The 20,677-nt window shown below is 49.7% G+C and overlaps 1 protein-coding gene across 2 annotated transcripts in view; it reads left to right on the forward strand.

Annotated features, from left to right (window-relative positions):
- The window catches only part of MYH14 (myosin heavy chain 14), a 97,534-nt gene that overhangs the window by 72,188 nt on the left and 4,669 nt on the right, over nucleotides 1-20,677 (forward strand). For both annotated transcript variants that reach the window (XM_045988200.1, XM_045988201.1), the window contains exons 33-41: nucleotides 4,018-4,230; nucleotides 5,303-5,515; nucleotides 6,293-6,454; nucleotides 8,159-8,287; nucleotides 8,906-8,994; nucleotides 9,078-9,201; nucleotides 15,883-16,091; nucleotides 18,763-18,871; nucleotides 20,488-20,660. In XM_045988200.1, the coding sequence (XP_045844156.1) occupies nucleotides 4,018-4,230; nucleotides 5,303-5,515; nucleotides 6,293-6,454; nucleotides 8,159-8,287; nucleotides 8,906-8,994; nucleotides 9,078-9,201; nucleotides 15,883-16,091; nucleotides 18,763-18,871; nucleotides 20,488-20,660 (1,421 nt within the window). The remainder of the gene's footprint in view (nucleotides 1-4,017; nucleotides 4,231-5,302; nucleotides 5,516-6,292; nucleotides 6,455-8,158; nucleotides 8,288-8,905; nucleotides 8,995-9,077; nucleotides 9,202-15,882; nucleotides 16,092-18,762; nucleotides 18,872-20,487; nucleotides 20,661-20,677) is intronic.

A 20,677-nucleotide genomic window follows, 5' to 3' on the forward strand; every position in this document is an offset into this window, starting at 1 on the left:
AAGAGAGAGGGAACTCAACATGTGAGCAGGGGGAGGGACATAGGAGAGGGAGAGAGAGAACCTCAAGCAGGCTCCACGCTCTACACAGAGCCTGATGCAGGGCTTGATCCCTGGACCCTGAGATCGTGATCTGAGCCAAAAGCAGGAGTCAGAGGCTTAACTGACTGAGCCACCCAGGCACCCTGCAGTCAAATGCTCTACCACTGAGCTATACCCCCTACCCAGGCACCCTGATCGTGTACCTACTCTTACTCCCCAAGATACCCTCAAGGTGCACCAGGGAGTGCTAACCAGGAATAAACGAAACACCACATCTTGCTCCTGTTGCTGGCTCACTGTGTAGCTCAGGCAAGTTGCTTTTCCCATTTCAGCCTCAGTTTGCCCATCTAGGAAATGGGGATAGTATTCAGCATCTGGCAATCTGAGGATGAAATAAAAATCATAGGACCCCACAGCATTAGGAACCATCAGGCAACCCTGAGGTTCAAATCCCAGCCCGGCTCCTCCTGGCTGTGTGTGGCTTGGGTGAATTGCCTAATGTCTCGGTACCTTATTTTCTTCATCTAGAAGATGGGAGAGTCATTACTTTTGCCTTCATTTTTGAAGGTTTTATCACTGGCTCTTGATTTCTAGGCAAAGAGTTTATGCTTTAAGCACTTTGAAGAGGTCATTCCATTTTCTGTGGCCTCCATTGTTTCAGATGAAAAGTTTGCTGTCATTCAAATTCCGTGTTTTTTATAGGGAATATATGTTTTCTTAGCTGATTTACATTTTTTTCCTATCTTTGGTTTTTTAGCAGTTTGGCTATGATATCCAGTTGTGGGCTTTTGAATTTATCCCACAGCTGTGGCTCATGTTTTTTATCAAATGTGGAATTTTCAGCCATTGTGCCTCAAATGTCTTTTCTGTCCCATTCTCTCTTTCCTCTTCTTTTCAGACTCCAAGCACATGTATGTTTGACCACTTAATACTGTACCATTTATTATCATGGCTCTATTTGTTTCTCCTAGAATTTTATATAAATTCTTCTCATATAAATCCTTTTGATCGGCTTCTTTCACTCAGAATTATTTTGAGATTCATCCATGTTTTTGCATGGATTAATAATTCATTCCACGGGGCACCCGGCTGACTCCGTTGGTGGAGCATGCAACTCTTGATCTCAAGGTCGTGAGTTCGAGCCCCACATTGGGCGTAGACGTAATTTAATAAAAAAAATTTTTTTAGTAATTATTTGTTCCTTTTTTTAATTGCTGACAAAGAACCACATTTTTTAAAAAGATTTTTCTATTTATTCGACAGAGACAGACACAGTGATGGAGGGAACACAAGCAGGGGGAGTGGGAGAGGGAGAAGCAGGCTTCCCGCTGAGCAGAGAGCCCAATGTGGGGCTCAGTCCTGGGACCCTGGGATCATGACCTTAGCTGAAGGCAGACGCTTAACAACTGAGCCACCCAGGCACCCCTCAATAGACCACATTTTGAAGACCATTAACTGGTTGAACATTTGAGTTGTTTCTAATTTTGGGCTATTATGAATAAAATCTTAATCTTTCTGATAGGATATGGTGGTTTGAATTCATGGTTCCCTAATGAGCAATGACATTGAGTATCTTTCATGTGCTTATTTGCACTGTATACCTCTTGGGTGAAGTGTCTGTTCAAAGTTTCTGTCCATTTTTTTTAAATTGGGTTGTTTCCTTTCTTTGTTTTGTTTTTGGGGTGGGGGGTTGTTTCTTTTATTATTGAATTGTGAAAGTTCTTTATATATGGTGAATACAAGTTCTTTACCAGATGTATCGCTTTGCAATTATTTTTGTCCTGCCTGCGGCTTGACTTTTTACTCTTCATGGACTCTTTCAAAGAGCAAGAGGTTTGAATTTTGATGAAGTCCTATTTTATTAATTTGTCACTTTGTGGGCTCTGCTTGTTAGTGTTGTATCTAAGGAGACTTTGCCTAACCCAAGATCACAGAGGTTTCTTACATTTTTTTCCAGAAATTTTCTACTTTGCAGTTTCATATTGAGGTCTGTGATCCAGTTTGGGTTAATTTGTTTATATTGTGCTATCATGGCTCCAAATTAATTTTTTATATATGGCTACTGAATTATTCAAACACAGTTGGAAAGACTCTCTTACTGACTCATTCCTTGCATTAAAAATCAGGGAGTGACAGTTGTCCAATCTTCCCTTCTTTTTCAAAGTTGTTCTGCTTCTTCCAGGTCCTTTGCATTTCCACGTGTATTCTAGAATCTGTTTGTCAGTTTCCATACACAGAAAGGAAATCCTCTTGTTTGGGAGTGTGTTGAATCTACAGATTAATCTGGGAAGAACTGACATCCTAATAATACTGATATCTCACCTAGGGACATGGTACATGTGCCCATTTATTTAGATCTTTACTTTTGGTGCTTTTAAAATTTTTAAATTTATTTACTGATAGAAAGAGAGAAAGAGAAAGCACAAGCAAGGGGAGTGGCTGGCAGAGGCAGAGAGAGAAGCAGGCTCCCTGCTGAGCAGGGAACCCCACTCAGAGCTCGATCCCAGGACCCTGGGATCATAACCCGGTCCAAAGGCAGACATTTAACCAACCGAGCCACCCAGGTGCCCCCTTTTAGTACTTAGAAGTGTGCATCTTTCATATCTTTCATCAGATTTATTTCCAACCATTTCATATTGTCAGTGCTTTTTTAATTGGTTCTGGTCTTGGCACCTGGCTGGCTTAATCAGAAGAGTGTGGGACTCATGATCCCGGAATCATGAGTTTGAGTCCTGCACTGGATACAGAGATTACTTAAATTAAGCAGTTCTGGTTTTTATTTCAGTTTCTGATTACCACTATATAGAAATACAGTAGATTTTTCTGTATTGATCTTGTATCCTGCAATTTATTACCCAAATTCACTTAGGAGTATTAGTAAGTTTTTAAAAATAGATTTCATTGGATTTTCTATATTGGTGACCCTGTTTTCTATGAATGAAGACAGTTTCACATCTTCCTTTCCTTTTTCTTCCCCTTTTCTGTGGGTCTCCAAATACCTGTGTGTTTGACTGCTTGATGCTGCCTTGCAGGTTATTATAGCTCTGTTAATTTTTTACAGTCTTTTTACCTTTCCCCCCCTCTATTTAGATCATTTCTATCAACACCTGATTTCAAGTTTACTGGTTCTTCTGATGTGTCCAGTCTGCTCTCAGTTTCCTCCAGTGACCTTTTGATTTCAGCTATCATGCTTTTCAGTCCTGGCCGGTCTTTCTTTCTTTCTTAACATTTTATTTATTTGACAGACAGAGATCACAAGTAGGCAGAACAGCAGGCAGAGAGAGAGAAGGGGAAGCAGGCTCCCTGCTGAGCAGAGAGCCTGATGCCGGGCTCAATCCCAGGACCCTGAGATCATGACCTGAGCTAAAGGCAGAGGCTTTAACCCACTGAGCCACCCAAGCACCCCAGTCCTGGCCTTTCTAATTGGTTCTGTTTTAGTTTCAAATCCCTCCTGAAATAACCTTGTGTCTTTACCCACCACATCCATCTGGTCCTGAAATTTACCAATCATCTTTGAAGTCCTTGTGTGATGATTCCAGTGTCAGTGTGGAGGTTATCTGTTGGTCTGTTTCCATGGACTGTTTCTTCTCTTGACTGTGAGCCCTGTTCTCTTCCCTTTTGGCAGGTCTTGCAAGTTTTATTATTGTTAATTTCTGTGTCTTAAAAAAACCCAAAACAGCCAGGGTTGAAGTACATTTTAAAAATGATGTATGCGTTTTGAGTACCACTACCCCAGGAGGAAGAAACACCCTTTCCTCTGCTGGGTTTCTAGAGTGAGGGGCTGCTCAGTTTGATCCACTCAGAACTTGGGCTGCTCTGGGACACAGTTGCAACTTTAATCTCTCTACCTCCCTCTTGTGTTTCCGCCTCTGTCTCCCTCTCTCTCTCTCTGTCCCTGGTTGCTCCCTCTTCCCCATCCACTTGTACACTCCCTTCAGCTAATCTGTTTCCCCCACCCCCTCTCCCTCACCCCGGAAGCTCCTGGCAGAGGAGAAGGCCGCTGTCCTGCGGGCGGTGGAGGAACGTGAGCGGGTCGAGGCAGAGGGCCGGGAGCGCGAGGCCCGGACCCTGTCACTGACACGGGCATTGGAAGAGGAGCAAGAAGCACGGGAGGAGCTGGAGCGGCAGAACCGGGCCCTGCGGGCAGAGATGGAAGCACTGCTGAGCAGCAAGGATGATGCTGGCAAGACGGTGAGCAGGGGCCCCTGCTCCCCAACACACATCTGTGGGCTGCCGTGGGCACAGCTGATGGTGTGTGGCCCATAGCCACGTGCATGCTCTCATGCACGGAACATGAAGAGAACCAGCCATCACAGCGACGTGTTCACGCCCAGCCCAGAATGGGAGGAGAGCTCCTTACCAAACATGTACTCCCATGACCTACACAGGGCGTGAGGACAATCTTCCACCAAACACGCATGTTCACACATGCAGGAAGTAGGGAAGGCCATTCATCCACATGCATGCTGATGTACAGATACACAGAATCTTCCAGAGAACATGAAGAGAATTTACTACAACATAACAGCCTGAGAAACGTGCCCCAGATATGAGTTTCTGCACATGCACAAAGGCACATAAGGTCGCGTTAAATGATCACTGTGACTAAGGCTGAGTCAGGGAGGGGCTCAGGACCAGCAGCGTGGGTAACAGAGAGGCCCTGACAGGCCAAGGGACACTTCTCTGGCAAGGCGACAGAGAGGCATGGGTGGGGGGTGGTTCTCAGAATTCATAAGCCCAGGTCTGCCTTCACAGGGTGTTTGGAATTTTAATTTACAACTTCCTGGAAGGTCTGAGAAAAGAAATCACAGGAGATAGTGGGATGGCGTGATCCTGGGGGGTCCGGCACAAATCAGCACTCAAGGCTGGCGTGACACGCCTTCAACCCACATCACACAGGATGTCCCCAAAGAAGGTCCTTAGTAAAGTGAGCTCATGATGCAAAAATCTCAAAACCCTCGAGGAAGTTCTCTACCGTGAGCGAGAGCCAGCCGAGCTAGCTCACACTTGAACTGGACTCTCGAGGGCTTAGGATCACAGAACTTGCGTGCAGAGGTTACTAATGAAATGTTTTAGGAGGATTCAGAATGAGACACATGGTAACTTGCTGTCCGGGAAATGGTGAATGAATGAGCGAACCAGAATGTGCACATCAACTTGACCATCAAAGCTTCCCTCACTCTGTCCTAGGATAAAGCTAGGATCCTGGCCTCCCTCTCCCCGTACCCTGGGTGCCCAGAGCTCACCCTCCTGTCCCCACCAGGCGCATGAGCAGGAGCGATCCCGCCGGGCGGCAGAACAGATAGCCAGCGACCTGCGAGCACAGGTGACGGAGCTGGAAGATGAGCTGACAGCCGCTGAGGACGCCAAGCTGCGGCTGGAGGTGACCCTGCAGGCTCTCAAGGCCCAGCAGGAGCGCGACCTGCAGAGCCGGGATGAGGCTGGTGAGGAGAGGCGGAGGCAGCTGGCCAAGCAGGTATGGGCGCCCATCCAACTGGGAGGGCTCTGGTGCCTGCAGGCTAACAGAGGGGTGGAGAAAGCCTCACTCACCTCCCTGCTGCTCCAAGTTGCTTCCCAAGGCCCCCCTGCTGCCCAGCCCACTCACCCACCAGGACCCATGAACTCACACGCATGTCCCGTTGTCTGACTGACATACCGAATTAGACATCATCACCAGACCATTCACCCAGCATCTCCCTGGGCATCCGCACAGCCCCCCACCCACTCACAGCCTACACAGCAGCACCTCTGCTTCTCCACCAACCCAGCTGCCCCCTTTCCAGCAACTTCCTCTCCCCAGCCCCAAGCCTGCCCAAGTGCTCCTCCATCACTCAAGGGCCAGCTCCTCTGCACCCCTTCAACCACAGCCTTCCTCGCGCGTTCATGTACTCATCGCCCTCTCCCTGGGCTCCGCAAGGCCCATTCATGGCTCGGCCAGTGGAGGGACTTCCAGGGCTCTGCAGCCGGCTGGAGCTGGGTGCTGAGCATGGGAGGGGCAGGGCAGCTCTGAGTGTAGAAGGACCCTCCGGAGCTGTGTGGGCAGGGGTTGGCGGGGCATACATGGGAGCAGAGCAGAGGCTGGAGTAAAGGGGGAGAGGGAAAATCCCAGAGCTGGGATCCGTTTGGAGCGTAGAGAAGCAAGAGGGCAGGTGGAATGGTGCTGGTGGCCTGGACAGGGGCTGGCGGGTGGACGTCTACTTCCCTAGCCTGGGCCTCCGGTCCCCTAAGCCTGCCCCTCCCGACCTCTCCGCAGCTGAGGGATGCAGAGGTGGAGCGGGACGAGGAACGCAAGCAGCGCATCCTGGCCGTGACCGCCCGCAAGAAGCTGGAGGCGGAGCTGGAGGACTTGAGAGCCCAGAACGCGGCCGCCCAGCAGGGCAAAGAGGAGGCCGGGAAGCAGCTCCGCAAGATGCAGGTAGGGGTGGGGCTTAAGGGGGGGGCGGGGCGGGGGAGGGCGCCCGAGCTGCCGCTTTATAGACATACACGTGTCAAAGACTCATTTGCTTCTTTTTATATTTTTTATTGACGTTACTTAAAATCCTTAGCTTTGAAGTCCAATTTCTTCATTCTGTTTAACCTTTTGAAATGGAAATGCCTTAGGGTTCCTCCCCTAATACAAAAGTTATATCTAGTGGTTGAAAAAAAAAAAAAATTGGTGGGGCGGTGGGAGTGCCTGGATGGCGCAGTCGGTGGAGCATGGGATCCTTGATCTCAGGGTCGTAAGTTCAAGCCCCAGTTGGGAGTAGAAATTACTTGAGGAAAAAATTTTTAATGATAATGATGTGTCCGTGTAAAGTCTAATTTTAAAAAAAGTATAGAACTGGGCTGTCCGGTACAGTGGGTGCCAGCCCCATGAGGCTGTTGGGTGTGATGTGGTGGGACTGAAATCCAAAATACCTGCTGGATTCTGAAGACTTAGTACAAAAAAAAAAAAAAAAAAAAAAAAAGGTATAATATCTCAATAATTTTTACAGTGATTATAAATAGAAATAATAATATTTTGGATATTGGCTAAATAAAAATAGAGCGTTCGGGGCGCCTGGGTGGCTCAGTGGATTAAGCCGCTGCCTTCAGCTCAGGTCATGATCTCAGGGTCCTGGGATCGAGCCCCGCATCGGGCTCTCTGCTCTGCAGGGAGCCTGCTTCCTCCTCTCTCTCTGCCTGCCTCTCTGCCTACTTGTGATCTCTCTCTCTCTCTCTCTGTCAAATAAATAAATAAAATCTTAAAAAAAAAAATAGAGCGTTCAAACTACTTTGACCCATTTCTTTTCATCTTTCTAATCTGGCCGCTAGAAAATGTAAAACAACACATGTCCTTGGAGTATCTCCCCTAGGGCAGCGTCGGGATAGAAAGATCCCTCTCCAAAACGTAAAAATTCCCCACTGCGTCATCCCTGAGAGAGAATAGAGAACGTGCCTGCCCTGAAAAGCTATTATTATGGAGCAAGTAATAATATTAATAACAGCGATGCTAATTGTCCTGCTGGTAGTACCAAGCCTGGTGCTGTCCTCACTCTCCCCTCTACAGAGTTTTTGTTAACGGTGGTGGACGTCAGGTTTGTGTTTTATTTCTGTTTAAGAGTCGCTGAGAAATCTTACCCTGGCACCTTTATACACTCAGCGGTGGGGCCGCATAGCAAAGTGACTAGGAGGGAAACCCTGGGGCCAGGTGGCCTGGGTTCAAGTCCTGACTCTGCCATTTACCACACTTGGCTTGTTGCCGAGCCTCTCTGCCTCGGATGCTCCACATCTACACTGGGGAGGGAGCCAGTCCCCACCAGCTGGAGCTGTGGGGATTAAGGGAGTCGGTACGTGTATATAACAGAGGCTGGCCAGGTTAGAGGTTCAGTACGTGTGCGCCAGCATTAGTATTATGGTTACGGCAGAGGCTAAATACTACACCCATTTCATGCTTATTTTAATTTTAAGGTGTTACTTTTTTTAAATGGGAGTTAGCCAAGGCCAGGGAGCTTGGGGATGTTGGTCCTAGGTCACAGAGCAAGGGCCTGGGGCTGGTTGCGGAGCTTTGCTTGAGGTCCCGCAGGGCTGAGGTGAGGGTAGGGGGCTCCTGGTGGGTCACGGCCAGCCTGCGCCCGCTCACTCGCTTCGTTCCACCCAGGCCCAGATGAAGGAGCTGTGGCGGGAAGTGGAAGAGTCGCGCACTTCCCGGGAGGAAATCTTTGGCCAGAACCGGGAGAGTGAGAAGCGCCTCAAAGCGCTGGAGGCGGAGGTGCTGCGGCTGCAGGAGGTATTGCCAGGACGGGCGTGGCTCTGGACGTGGGGTGGGCGGGGATTGGAGGCAGAGGATGGCCGGGGCCCAGGGGATACGAGGGGGCCGGGCCGCTGGGGATTAGAGGCAGAGGGGGCCGGGCCAAAGACTAGGCTTGAGGGCACTACTAGGGAGCCTGGGGATGGTTCTGGGTGGGAGAAATTGGAGTCAGGAAGGCTGGGGAGAGAGCACAAGGCCTGAGCTAGGGCCATGGGGGTGCAGGGAGGAGACAAGGCAGAGAAAATAAAGGGTCAACATGGACAGGACTGTAAGGAGGCAGAAGAGGTAAGGAGAGACCTTGGGGGCCCTGTGACATGGCGAGGTGGCTGGAGGAGCAGGTTGGAAAGGAGATGCTGAGCTCAGTGTGCCGTACCCGAGGGGGAGGGTCTTGGGAATGGACATGAGTCAGGGGCTCCAGAGACAGATTCAGGAGACGTCTGCCTGTAGATTGAAGTTCATTCCAAGGTTGCCCACGGATGGCGTGCTCATGTGCACTGAAGACCAGGCCAAGAGACTTGAGGTGTGAGGCGCAAGGAGGCCGGTGCCCAAGTAGTGTCACCCTGCCACTGCTGACCACTACCCCCTCTGTCATCACAGGAACTAGCCGCCTCAGATCGTGCCCGGCGGCAAATCCAGCAGGAGCGGGACGAGATGGCAGATGAGTTGGCCAATGGCAGCCTTAGCAAGTGAGTGGCCCATCACAAAATGGGGCAGGGCACCCTCCCTGGCCTTCGCACCCTCTCACCTTCCCTGTTCCCGTTCTCCTTAGGGCAGCCATTCTGGAAGAGAAGCGTCAGCTGGAGGGGCGCTTGGGGCAAATGGAGGAGGAGCTAGAGGAGGAGCAGAGCAACTCAGAGCTGCTCAATGACCGCTACCGCAAGCTGCTCCTGCAGGTGAGCACTGCCGCGTGTCCCCCGGACCGCCTGGGACCCCACTGACCTGGGCCTGTAACCTTCAGCCCTCTTATTCAACAGCTAAAGCAGAAGGGAGTGTCTGGGTTGGGTTGTAATGGTTGAATAGGAGTTCTCAAGGAGGGGATAGGCATTGATGCATTCATTCAGTTGTATTTCTGAGGCTTCTCTAGGGCTGGATCCAGAGATGAATGATGTGGGTTCTCTGTCCTGCAAAATTCTCTAGGAACATAGACATGGAACTACAGTGCCTATGGGTGGAGTGGCATGTGTGATAATAGAAGGATCTTGGGCCCAGCAGATGGACAGAGATGGAGAGAGAATGGGGGAAGGAGGGAGAGAACTTGCTCCAAGAATCGTAAAAATGTATGTGGGAGAAGGAACATTTGGCTGGGGTTTTAAGGCATAAGTAGGAGCTAGACAGACAGAGACAAGCATATTTTCATTTGTATATTTATTTATAAACACTGTCTGAAACTTCTGGAGGCTCAGGTCCTATGCTGGGTGGTGCTGGGGACCTGGTAATGGATCATTCCAGGTCTCTGCCTTTAAAGACATCCTAGTCTGATGGAGGAGACAGACTATCCCCATACAGAAATATAAATGAAAGTTAAGGCAGCACAAGACGCTGTGAGAACCTAGAGGAGACTACTGATCCAGCCTGGAGGTTGGGGGCTATCAGGGAAGACTTCCTGATGGAGGAGATATCTTAAAAGATCTTGAAGGAAGTTAAGAGTTTGCCAGGCAGGCAGTGGAGGGATGGGATTTCCAAAGAGAGGCCTTTGGAAATAGTGGAGCTGTCTCCACTATTTCATTAATTTATTTTGTATTTGGGAGAGAGACCATGTGTATGAGGCAGGGGACAGTGAGAAGGGGCAGAGGGAGAGAGAGAGAAAATCTCAAGCAGGCTCCATGCCCATTGTGGGGTTGATCCCACAACCCTGAGATCATGACCTGAGCCAAAATCAAGAATCCACACTGGACTGACTGAGCCAGCCAGGTGCCCTCATTAATTTTTAAAGACACATTTTGAGCCCTCTCAGGAACCATGCCCTGATCCCGATGGGGATGCAGAGAAGTGTTAAGACCCTAGCTCAGCCCTTGGGGAGCACCTAGACCAGTAGGAGAGGCAGTCATACTCCAGGATGAGTTCACTCAGAGTGAAAGCCCAGTCATATACAAGGCCCCACACTCTGCTCCTCGGCTAACTCAGACCTTATCTCTAATCCTTCTTTATCCCTGGTTGACTCTGCTCCAGCCACACCAGCCTCCTCACTATTTCTTGACTCTGCGAGGTTTATTCCTACCTCAGAGCCTTTGCACTTGCCGTTCCCACCTCCTGGGAGAGAGCTCTTTTCCGAGACCATCCCATGTCTCATTCCCTCATAAGAGCCTTCCCTGACCACCCTGTGTGAAACGGCCAGCTTCTCTTCCACAATTCTCCTCCATTCTCTCTCCTTTAATCTCTTTTATATCACTTACTGCTGCCTGGAACTATATTATGTATTTACCTGTTTTTCTGCTATCCAGCTCCCCACCAGAATATAAGCACCTTGAGGGGCGCCTGAGTGGCTCAGTTGGTTAAGCATCTGACTCTTGATCTTGACTCAGTCTTGATCTCGGGGTGGTGAGTTCAAGCCCCACGTTGGCTCCATGCTGGGTGTGGAGGCTATTTAAAAAAAAAAAAAAAGTAAGCATTTTAAGAGTAGGGCTTCTGTCTTAATTGCGATCACTGTTCTATCTTTGGATCTAAAACAGTGCTGGGTGCTCATTAGAAATGAGGTAAATAACCCAATACATGCTCTAGTGAAGGGCACTTAACCCAACCTGCATCCTTGGCTGTTAGTGGAAAGGAGGACCTCTTTAAAAAATCAAAATGGGATGGGGGAGGGGGCAGTGTACCTGGGTGGCTCAGTCAGTTAAGTGTCTGACTCTTGGTTTTAGCTCAGGTTATGATCTTGTGTTCCTGGGATTGAACCCCTTAGTTGGATCCCTACTCGGCAGGGAGTTTGCTTCTCTCCCTCTGCCCCTACCCCCTGTTCACATGTGTGCACATATGTGTGCTCTCTCTCTCTAAAGTACAGTAAATAAGTCCTTCGGGGCACCTGACTGGCTCAGTCATTAAGCGTCTGCCTTCAGCTCAGGTCATGATCCCAGGGGTCCTGGGATTGAGCCCTGCATCAGGCTCCCTGCTTGGCAGGAAGCCTCCTTCTCCCTCTCCCACTCCCCCTGCTTGTGTTCCCTCTCTTAGTGTGTCTCTATCAAATAAATAAATAAAATCTTTGAAAAATTTAAAATAAAGTACAGTAAATAAGTCTTAAAAAAAATCAAGATGGGGGCAGAGCACCTGGGTGACTCGGTTGGTTAAGCATCTGACTTCAGCTCAGGTCATGATCTCAGGGTCCTGGGATCAAGTCCCACATTAGGCTCTGCATTCATTATGGAGTCTCCTCGGGACTCTCTCTCCCTCTCTTTCTGCCCCTCCCCACTTCTCTCTCTGAAGTAAATAAACAAATGTTTAAAAAAAATCAAAATGAAACTTTAAAAGACGCAAAAAGGGAGTTACAAGAAAATAGCAAATATTGAAGACAGGCAAAGAAGATCCAACATATGGTAATGGGAGTTCCCAAAGAAGACGGCCCCAGGAGGAGGAAAGAGCAAATAACCTGAGAGCATGACACAAGAACTTTCCTGAAATACTACAGTTGGAAGCTACATACTGGAAGAGCACACCATGTATCCAAAGATACTGACCTATCAAAACTGATACCAAGGGGTGCCTGGGTGGCTCAGTCAGTTAAGCATCTGCATTTGGCTCAGATCATCATCCCAGAGTCCTAAGATCAGACCCCACATCAGGCTCCCTATTCAACAGGGAGTCTGATTCTCCCTCTCCCTCTGCCCCTGCTGCTTCTCTCTCTCTCTCTCTCTCACTCTCTTTCTCAAATAAATAAAATATATTTTTTTAAAAACTGATACCAAGACAGATGCTGGTAAAACTATTGCACAAATAAGGGCAGGGGGCAGGGAGGTATCCTTAGCCATCTAGGAAAAAATGCCTGTGATCTATGAGGAAAAGAAAATTCGATTGTTGTCAGATTTTCGAGAGCAAGATTTCGTGCTGCAAGAAAATGGAAGATATAGTTAAGATTCTCAGCGTAAGACACAAGCCATGGATCTTGCACCCAGCAAGACTTCCTTCCAAGTATAAAGGACACAGAGGAGATGTTAGCATGCAGAAGCTCAGCAGCCATGTTCCCACAAGTGATTCTTGAGGAATCTATGAGACTGGCGGTCCTCAAAGTGGCCTCAAGACTGGCAGCATCAGCGTCACCTGAGAACTTGCTGGAAATGGAAGTTCTTGGGTCTCGGCCAAGCCCGAGTGAGTGAGGAATGCCAGAGGGCCCAGCAATCTGTTTTAAGAAGCCCTGTGAGTTCTGAGGCATACCGCCTCTGAGAGCCAGGTCCGGGTGATCGGAATCGTTAGAGAGACACCAGCGCGAGGGCGTAATGAGAGGCCAGTTTGCTCATTGTTCTAAGACTCAGTGAGGGCCAAAAAGGAATAAGAAAGGTAACAGCTGTCTGCTCAGTTGTGTGTAGTGCAATTATTTTTAAATTAAGAGAATGGACAAATATGTTTAAAAAAAAACAAAAACCATGTATTACTAGATTGAGTAATTCTATTGGTAAGGACAGTATTCACGTCGTGTTTCTGAGGCCATCACGTGTGCAATGTGGGACAAAGTCAATGAGTAAAGGCAGCATCTTCACGTTCTGCTGCTGCCTGTGTCCGTAAGCGCATAAGCACCTAAATGTAGGTGGGTCACGAGGAGAGGCTTAATTAAAATCAAACAAAACTCCGTCGTTCTGAATTGGACTTGGGCATGTTCATGTGAACTTGTGAGGTATTTTGTAGAGAGCCATCCTATCTCTGTCTCCTCAAAAGGCCTGAGAACAGTAACTGGTCCAGTAGCCGTGAGCATCCCTGGTACCCAAGTTTGCCATCCAGAAATGCCAAGTCCCACTAAATGAGACTGTAGCTTCTTAGGAAATAGCTGATTCCAGATCTGAAACAGGAAACAAACAAGAGGAGACTGGGGCATTCTGGTCATACCTCACCTTAGTCTGCTCAGGCTGCCGTGACAAAATACCACGGCATCGGCAGGGGGCTCACACAACAGACAGTTATCGCTCACAGTTCTGGAGGCTGGGAGTCTAAGATCAAGGTGCCAATGAACTAGATTTTATTCTGAGGTCTCATCTGTTGGCTTGGAGGCAGCCACCATATGTGGGGAGAGCTCTCTCTTGAGGCTCCTTATAAGGGCATAGATGCCATCATGGGGGTCCCACCGTCGGGGCCTCATCGAACCCTAACTGCCTCCCAAAGGCCCCATAACAAGATCCCACCACATTTCACAAGATCACATTGTGGGTTAGGACTTCGGTGTAGGAATTTTGCAGCAACACGAGCATTCAGTCCATAACATACCAGTTATCGAGGGAGCTAGCATACATTTTTTTTTTTAAGATTTTATTTATTTATTTGAATGGGGTCGGAGAGTACAAGCAGGGGGAGCAGCAGAGGCAGAAGGAGAAGTAGACTCCCTGCTGAGCAAACAGCCTGATGCAGGACTTAATCCCAGGACTCTGAGATCATGACCTGAGCCGAAAGCAGACACTTAACCAACTGAGCAACCCAGGTGCTCCAGGAGCTGGCATATTTACATCAAAAAGCACCTAGACGTCAACCAGGAGAGGCTCCTGTTGGCCCCAAATGCAGCAGTTAGAGCTTCTAAAAGGATAATAATCACAACTGCTTTAAATCGATCCAGTCTGTTTAAATCCATGAGTTCAGTGATTTTCTTCCACTACTCATTAGTCACTATATTCGTTTCCTAGGGCACCTGTAACAAAGTCCCCCGAACCAGGTAAAAACAGCGGCAACTTAGAGGCACTGGGTGACTCAGCTGGGTAGACGTCTGACTCTTGATCTCGGCTCAGGTCTTGATCTCAGGGTTGTGAGTTCAAGCTCCACGCTGGGGATGGAGCCTGCTTAAAAAATAAAGAAAGTGTATTCATACTGTTTTTTAAAAGAAACATAGACCAAAGTTTTAAATGGGCAAGATTCAACTGTAGGATCTATGCCTTCATCTTGGAGGGATAAAACTCGGAAGAGGATCAAAGAAGTGATGACCATTCCTTGCTCGGCAGGGAGCCTGCTTCTCCCTCTGCCTCTGCCTGCCACTCTGTCTGCCTGTGCTTGCTCTCTGTCTCTCTCTCTGACAAATAAATAAATAAAATCTAAAAAAAAAAAAAAAAAGTGATGACCGTGACAATGAGGACAGTGTGCTGTTTGGTGGGGAATGGAGGGGTTGGCATTGGGGTGGTCAGGTGCAGGGCCTTGTGAAACGGCACCGTTCTATTTCTTCACCTGGGTGTTTGCCTTTCGACGTCTGATGTTGTGGACTTGATCAGTTTCTGACTTTCTGTATTACAGTTTCATTTTCCAATAAAAAGTTAAAAAAAAAAAAAAAGAAGAGCATATGCTAATCACTGTGTCGATGTGTTCCTGTGAGAGCCCAGTGAAATAAAGTATGAATCAGCCTGAACCTGACTCACTTCCTTAGCCTCGGCGAGGACCTCAGTCGGAGTACGAGCTGAATAAATCAACAGGAACTATTATTAGGGGTGTGTTTACACATTCTCAATGTAGTAGCTGCTGTTTGTTGAGCTGGCATTTTGTTTTAAGATTTTATTTATTTATTTGAGAGAGAGAGAATGAGCAGTGGGGAGGGGCTGAGGGAGAGAGAAAGAGAAGCAGGCTTTCTGCTGAGCAGGAATTCCCATGGGGGGCTGATCCCAGGACTCGCAGATCATGACCTGAGCGGAAAGCAGACGCTTAAGTGACTGAGCCACCCAGGCACCCCGAGCTGGCATTTCTTAAAATGACCCTGCACATCACCCATATTGGAACCACCTGAGGTGCTTGTTGAAAATGCAGATTCATGGACACTCCTCTGCCGCCCAGCACCGGATCAGCCGGAAGCAGAATTTCTGGGGGGAAGAACCCTGCAGTCTGCATCTTTTTCTTTTATTTTTTATTTTTTAAACGATTTTATTTATTTATTTGTCAGAGAGTGAGCACAGGCAGGCAGAGTGGCAGGCAGAGGCAGAGGGAGAAGCTAGCTCCCTGCTAAGCAAGGAACCCGATGTGGGACTCGATCCCAGGACACTGAGATCATGACCTGAGCCGAAGGCAGCCGCTTAACCAACTGAGCCACCCAGGCCGTCCCTGCATCTTTTTCTTAAGCTCCCCACATGATCCCAGTGCAAACAGAAGTGTGATAACCCTTTGAATGGACTCATTCACAGTCAGAGGTAGAATTTATAGCATTTAAACAAGTTTGTGATAGTCCTGCGGACTTATTGAAATACAGCAGAAAGCTATCGGAAAGGTGAAAACCCGGGCTGGCACTGTTGTTGGCTACTAAGACAATCAGGGAAAATACATGCTGCTGTTTATTGAGTATCTAGTTTGTCCCAGGCTCTGTGCTACACACTTAACCTTTGTCAACTCACTTCATTGTGGGAGGTGCCTGAATTTACCTACCATTTCCCCTCTGAGGCTCTCCCATGATGGTTCTGCTTTTCCCACTGCTATAGGTGGAATCGCTCACTACAGAGCTGTCAGCTGAGCGAAGTTTCTCAGCCAAGGCGGAGAGCGGACGACAGCAGCTGGAGCGGCAGATGCAGGAGCTCCGGGGGCGCCTAGGTGAGGAAGACGCTGGGGCCCGGGCCCGCCAGAAGATGATCATTGCGGCCCTTGAGTCTAAGCTGGCCCAGGCTGAGGAACAGCTGGAGCAGGAGAGCAGGTATGTGGGAGAGGGGGGCACAGCTGGAGGGTGGTCCCCACCTTCTGATCAGGGAGATGAAGGGGAGCTATGTTACAAGCCCCTGGTTTAGAAACATCCTAAAGATGTCATAATATTAATGATTGCTGATTTCCTCTATTATTTACGATACGTGGGGCTACAAGTAACTGTACTCCCACTAAGAATAAGATTTAAACAGTAATGTAGGGGCACTTGGATGGCTCAGTCAACCGAGCATCTGACCTTTGGCTTTGGCTCAGGTCATGGTCTCAGAGTCATAGGATCGAGCCCTGTGTTGGACTCCACACTCTCCCTCTGCTCCTCCCTGCTCCCACACAGTCTCTCTCTAAAGTAAATAAATCTTCAAACAGTAATGTAGCAGTTAGCTCTAGTTGCATAACAAACAAGCCTAAACTTTAGTGGCTTAAAACAACACCCATTTCTTACTGCTCCTGAGTCTTTGGCTGGCTGATAGGTTCTGCTGAGCTGAGGGTGGGAGCTTCATTCATGCGTCTGTACCTGAGTCAGCTAGATGAATGCTGATCTTGGCTGGGCTCCCATTTGCTTAATGCCTTGCCTGGGACAGTGAGGCTCACTCATCCCTGCTGCAGACTGACCCAGGATTGTTCACATGGCAGAGTCCAGGTTCCAAGGGTGAGGGAAAGTGTTAAAGGTTTCTTGGGGCCTAGACTTGGAACTGATACCATGTCACTTCTGCTGCATCCTCCTGTCACTAAAGCAAGTCGTGTCGCCAGCTCAGATTTAAGGGAGTGGTGAAATAGATTCTGTCTCTTGGTGCAAGAAGCTGCAAAATCCTATTGCAAAGGCTGTGGGTAGAGGAAGAGGTGAGAATTGAGGCCATTTCTGTCCTAGGCAGAGCAGCAGCCTTGGGGACACGTATGGGAAACATGAGGGTGTTTGGAGGAGGGTGACTGGTCCTGAGAGCCCGTGACTCAGGAGAGGGATGTGAGGCAAGTGCCTTGAATGTCAGGCTGAAGCACTCTGTCTTGGGAAGATGGAAAGCCATGGATATCATGTGAGCCGGTGGGGGTAGGGTCAGTGCTCGGTGTAAAAAGTCCTCCTGGGGATCAAGTTGGGAGCAGACTGGAGGACAGAGACCGGGAGCTGGGAGGCTAGAGAGGAGGCTGGGTGATGGTGGCAGGAGATGAGGCCGAAGCTGAGGCTAGAGAGTGAGGATAGACATGATGGGATGAAAAAGGGAGAGTAAGAGGCAGAAGGGATGGAGCTGGGGGCTGATAGGCTGTTGTGGGTGTAGGGAGAAGAGGACAATGTTAGCGATTAAGTCCCAGTGACTGGGGGAATATTGGGGAAACAAATTGAGTTCATTGGGGAGTATGATAAACATGAGGTCTCAAGGATAGGCAATGGGAACCAGCCCCAGAGGGTCATGGGAGAAGGTGTTGTCATCCCAGGGCCCAGCCAAGGGCCCAGGGGCTCATGGGAGTTGTAGTTTGGGGTCCCTGGGGAGGCCTTCCAGAGGCAGATAGATAACCGGTTTGAGCTCTCTTCCCTCCCCCATTATACAGTTGGAGAAACTGAGGCTCAGAGGATGTTAATGACCTTCTCAAAGTCACCCTGGGAGCAAGGAGTGGCTGGGGGATCTGCAGTTGAAGGAGCCTCCCCCACCGCATCCCTTTCCACAGTTTGAGCCCTCCCACTCCCCTAGCCCCATGTCTGCCTCTCAACCCATCTGAGGCTGCCGAGCACCACCCATCGCTAGGGGCCCATCACATGGACTTCACCCCGGGTGTGATGGTCCTTGCAGGAGAGGACAGAGGAGCCAGGGTCATGGATGGGGAAATTTGGGAGAAGAGAGGGAATGGCTTTGAGGGGGCAGGAGGTGGGGATGGCTCTGGTGTCTGATCTGCAGATCTAGGGGGAGCACAGGGGAGAAGGAGCCAGTTGAGGATAAGGCACTGAGCCTTGCTGGGAATATGAAGGGTCTGTGGGGTATGTGGGGTCTGGTGGATGGCCGAGGCTGGGGGCCGATCTGACTGGAGCCCAGGAGACAGATTTAGCAGACACCGTGCTGTTGATGGGTGTGAAGACCTGGGCTGCAGATGAGCTTGTCCAGGGGAAGCATGTGTGTGAGAGGGAAGAAGCAGCCAGGGTGGCTGATGGGGATGCTCTGGGGTTCCAGAGTGTCCCCCACACACTGTGGGCAATGGAAAAGGGAGTTGAGAGAGAAGGGACAGTCCAGGTCAGGTGGGAGAGCACAGCCTTGAGGTGGGGGCTCAGGCTGGAGGACAGAAGAGGGGACAGGACAGAGTCCAGGGGACACCAGGACAGGCTGGGCATGTGGCAAGGAGGAAAGGGGCAAAGATAATGCCCTAGATCTGACCTGGGGACGGGCGCTCAATGAGGCAGTTCCCTGAGAGGAGGACTGGGGTGCACAGTGGAGTACGGGAACTGGTGTCGACATGAGCCACTTTCAGGAACATTGAGCACCTTGGTACAAGTCAAGAACTAGATGCCATGCAGTCAGGAGCCTGGGAGCCATGTCTGGCCTGTGTAAACTGTGGGAGCCACTGGGGGTGGGAAAGAGGGAAGAGACCACTCCAAAAACAGGACAGCAGCCCCTGGACAAGGCTGAGGGGACAGAAGCTGCATGAGCCCCTCTCCTCATTGTCTCCTTCACACCCCTCTCCAGGGAGCGCATCCTCTCTGGCAAGCTGGTGCGCAGGGCCGAGAAGCGCCTGAAGGAGGTGGTGCTCCAGGTGGAGGAGGAGCGGAGGGTGGCCGACCAGCTCCGGGACCAGGTGAGCTGCTGATGTCTCTGGGGAGCAGTGGGGGGGATGGTCTCCACTAACAGAGACATAGCCCATGCTGTCTGGATGCAGTGAGTTCCCATCGCAAGAGGCCACGTGTGACCACCATCCTGGGGCTTGGTGCATCAGTGGAGAGCTGGTATCGGTGACTTTGTGATCTGTCCATTGTGGGATTGAGGACAGGTCCTGGTGGGGAGCTGAGATAGCCAGGGAGAAGGAAGAACTGAAACTCTACCCAGAAGCTAGGCCAGGGCTAAAACCACAATATGTAATGTTTACAGAATGCCTACTATGGGTTAGGAACTGTGCAAAAGACATTAGGTGTAGTACATTCAGTTCTTATCAGAACCCTACAAGGCAAGTACTATCCTTTTTCCTCTTATTCGGGTGATAAAAATGAGGCAGAGAGAGGTGAAATAACTTGTTCAAATTACTTAGCTCATAAGAGATGGTGTCTGGGTTCAAACCCCAGGACTCCGACGGCAGAGTCTCTCTGCTCTTATTTATTTATTGAGCAGCAGGTGTGCCCCAAGTACTGTGCCACGTGGTTAAAAAAACCAAAAAACAAAAACACGTTTGCATTTTCTTACCAGCCCCAATGCACAGGTGGGAGAATGGAAACTTCAAAAGGGGACACAGTTTATACCAAAGTCAAACAGTTAGTAGAGACAGAACCTGCATCAGATCCTGGGACACTCTGACTCTAGACAGCATCACTGTGACCTTAAAAGCTCAGCTGCCGCTTATTTGCCCTGCATCCTATAATTATCCAGCACCCACCACTGTATTTGGCATTGGAGATGTGGCTGTGAACAAAACAGAGAAAGTCCCCCGTTCATGGAGCTCACATCTGTAGCATAAGGAAAGGAAGACACAAACCTATAAACAAGGAAAGATGAGGACAGATTGTGACAGGGGCTATGGAGGAACAAGAGAATGAAGAGAAAAGGAGAGGTGGAGGATTAAGGAATACTCCCTAGATTGGGGGTGAGGGGGTGGGGTCAGGAAGGCCTCTCTAAGGAGGTGACATATGAATTGAGAACTGAAAGGAGAGAAAGAGCCAGGCGGGGAGACAGCAGGCGCAAAGGGCCTGGGCTGTGGAAATAAGTCTGGTGAGTTTAGAGCAAAAAGCAGAGCAGTGTGGCTGGAGAAAAGAATGGGGAGGGAAAGCTGAGTGATAAGAAATGAGGCCAGAGGGGTTGGTGGGAGGCAGTTAATGTGTGTCTCCTCCCCAGAGACAGAGATGGCAGGGTTTGGGGAGGGTCTTGGTGAAGATGGTCTCCCAATGGGTTTATGGGAAGAAGACCCTGCAGGACCTGGAATGCCAGACTGAGGGGCTGGCACTTTGTCTCAGTGCCAATGGGAAGCCATGGGAGGGCTTTGAGCAGAGGAGAGTTGGGGTCAGCTCGGCATAGAAAGACCCCCCTGAGGCCAAGTAGGGGACAGCCTCACGTTTGCAGCTGGGGTGGAGGCTGGCAAGAGGATCTAGAACGAAGCATGAACAGAAGGCAAGGCACAGGATATGGGGCAGGGGGCAGGATGGATGGGATTCTGGGGGCCCAAGGGAGTGGCCCAGAGATGCAACCCCGTCCTCTGCTCCCACCAAGCTGGAGAAGGGCAACCTTCGGGTGAAGCAGCTGAAGCGGCAGCTGGAGGAGGCCGAGGAGGAGGCATCCCGGGCTCAGTCAGTCCGCCGGAGGCTGCAGCATGAGCTGGAGGATGTCACAGAGGCCTCGGAGTCCATGAACCGGGAGCTGAACACGCTGAGGAACCGGCTCCGGTAGGGCCAGCCGCGCA

Source organism: Meles meles, chromosome 19, assembly GCF_922984935.1.
Source record: "Meles meles chromosome 19, mMelMel3.1 paternal haplotype, whole genome shotgun sequence".
NCBI classification, from domain to species: Eukaryota; Metazoa; Chordata; class Mammalia; order Carnivora; family Mustelidae; genus Meles; species Meles meles.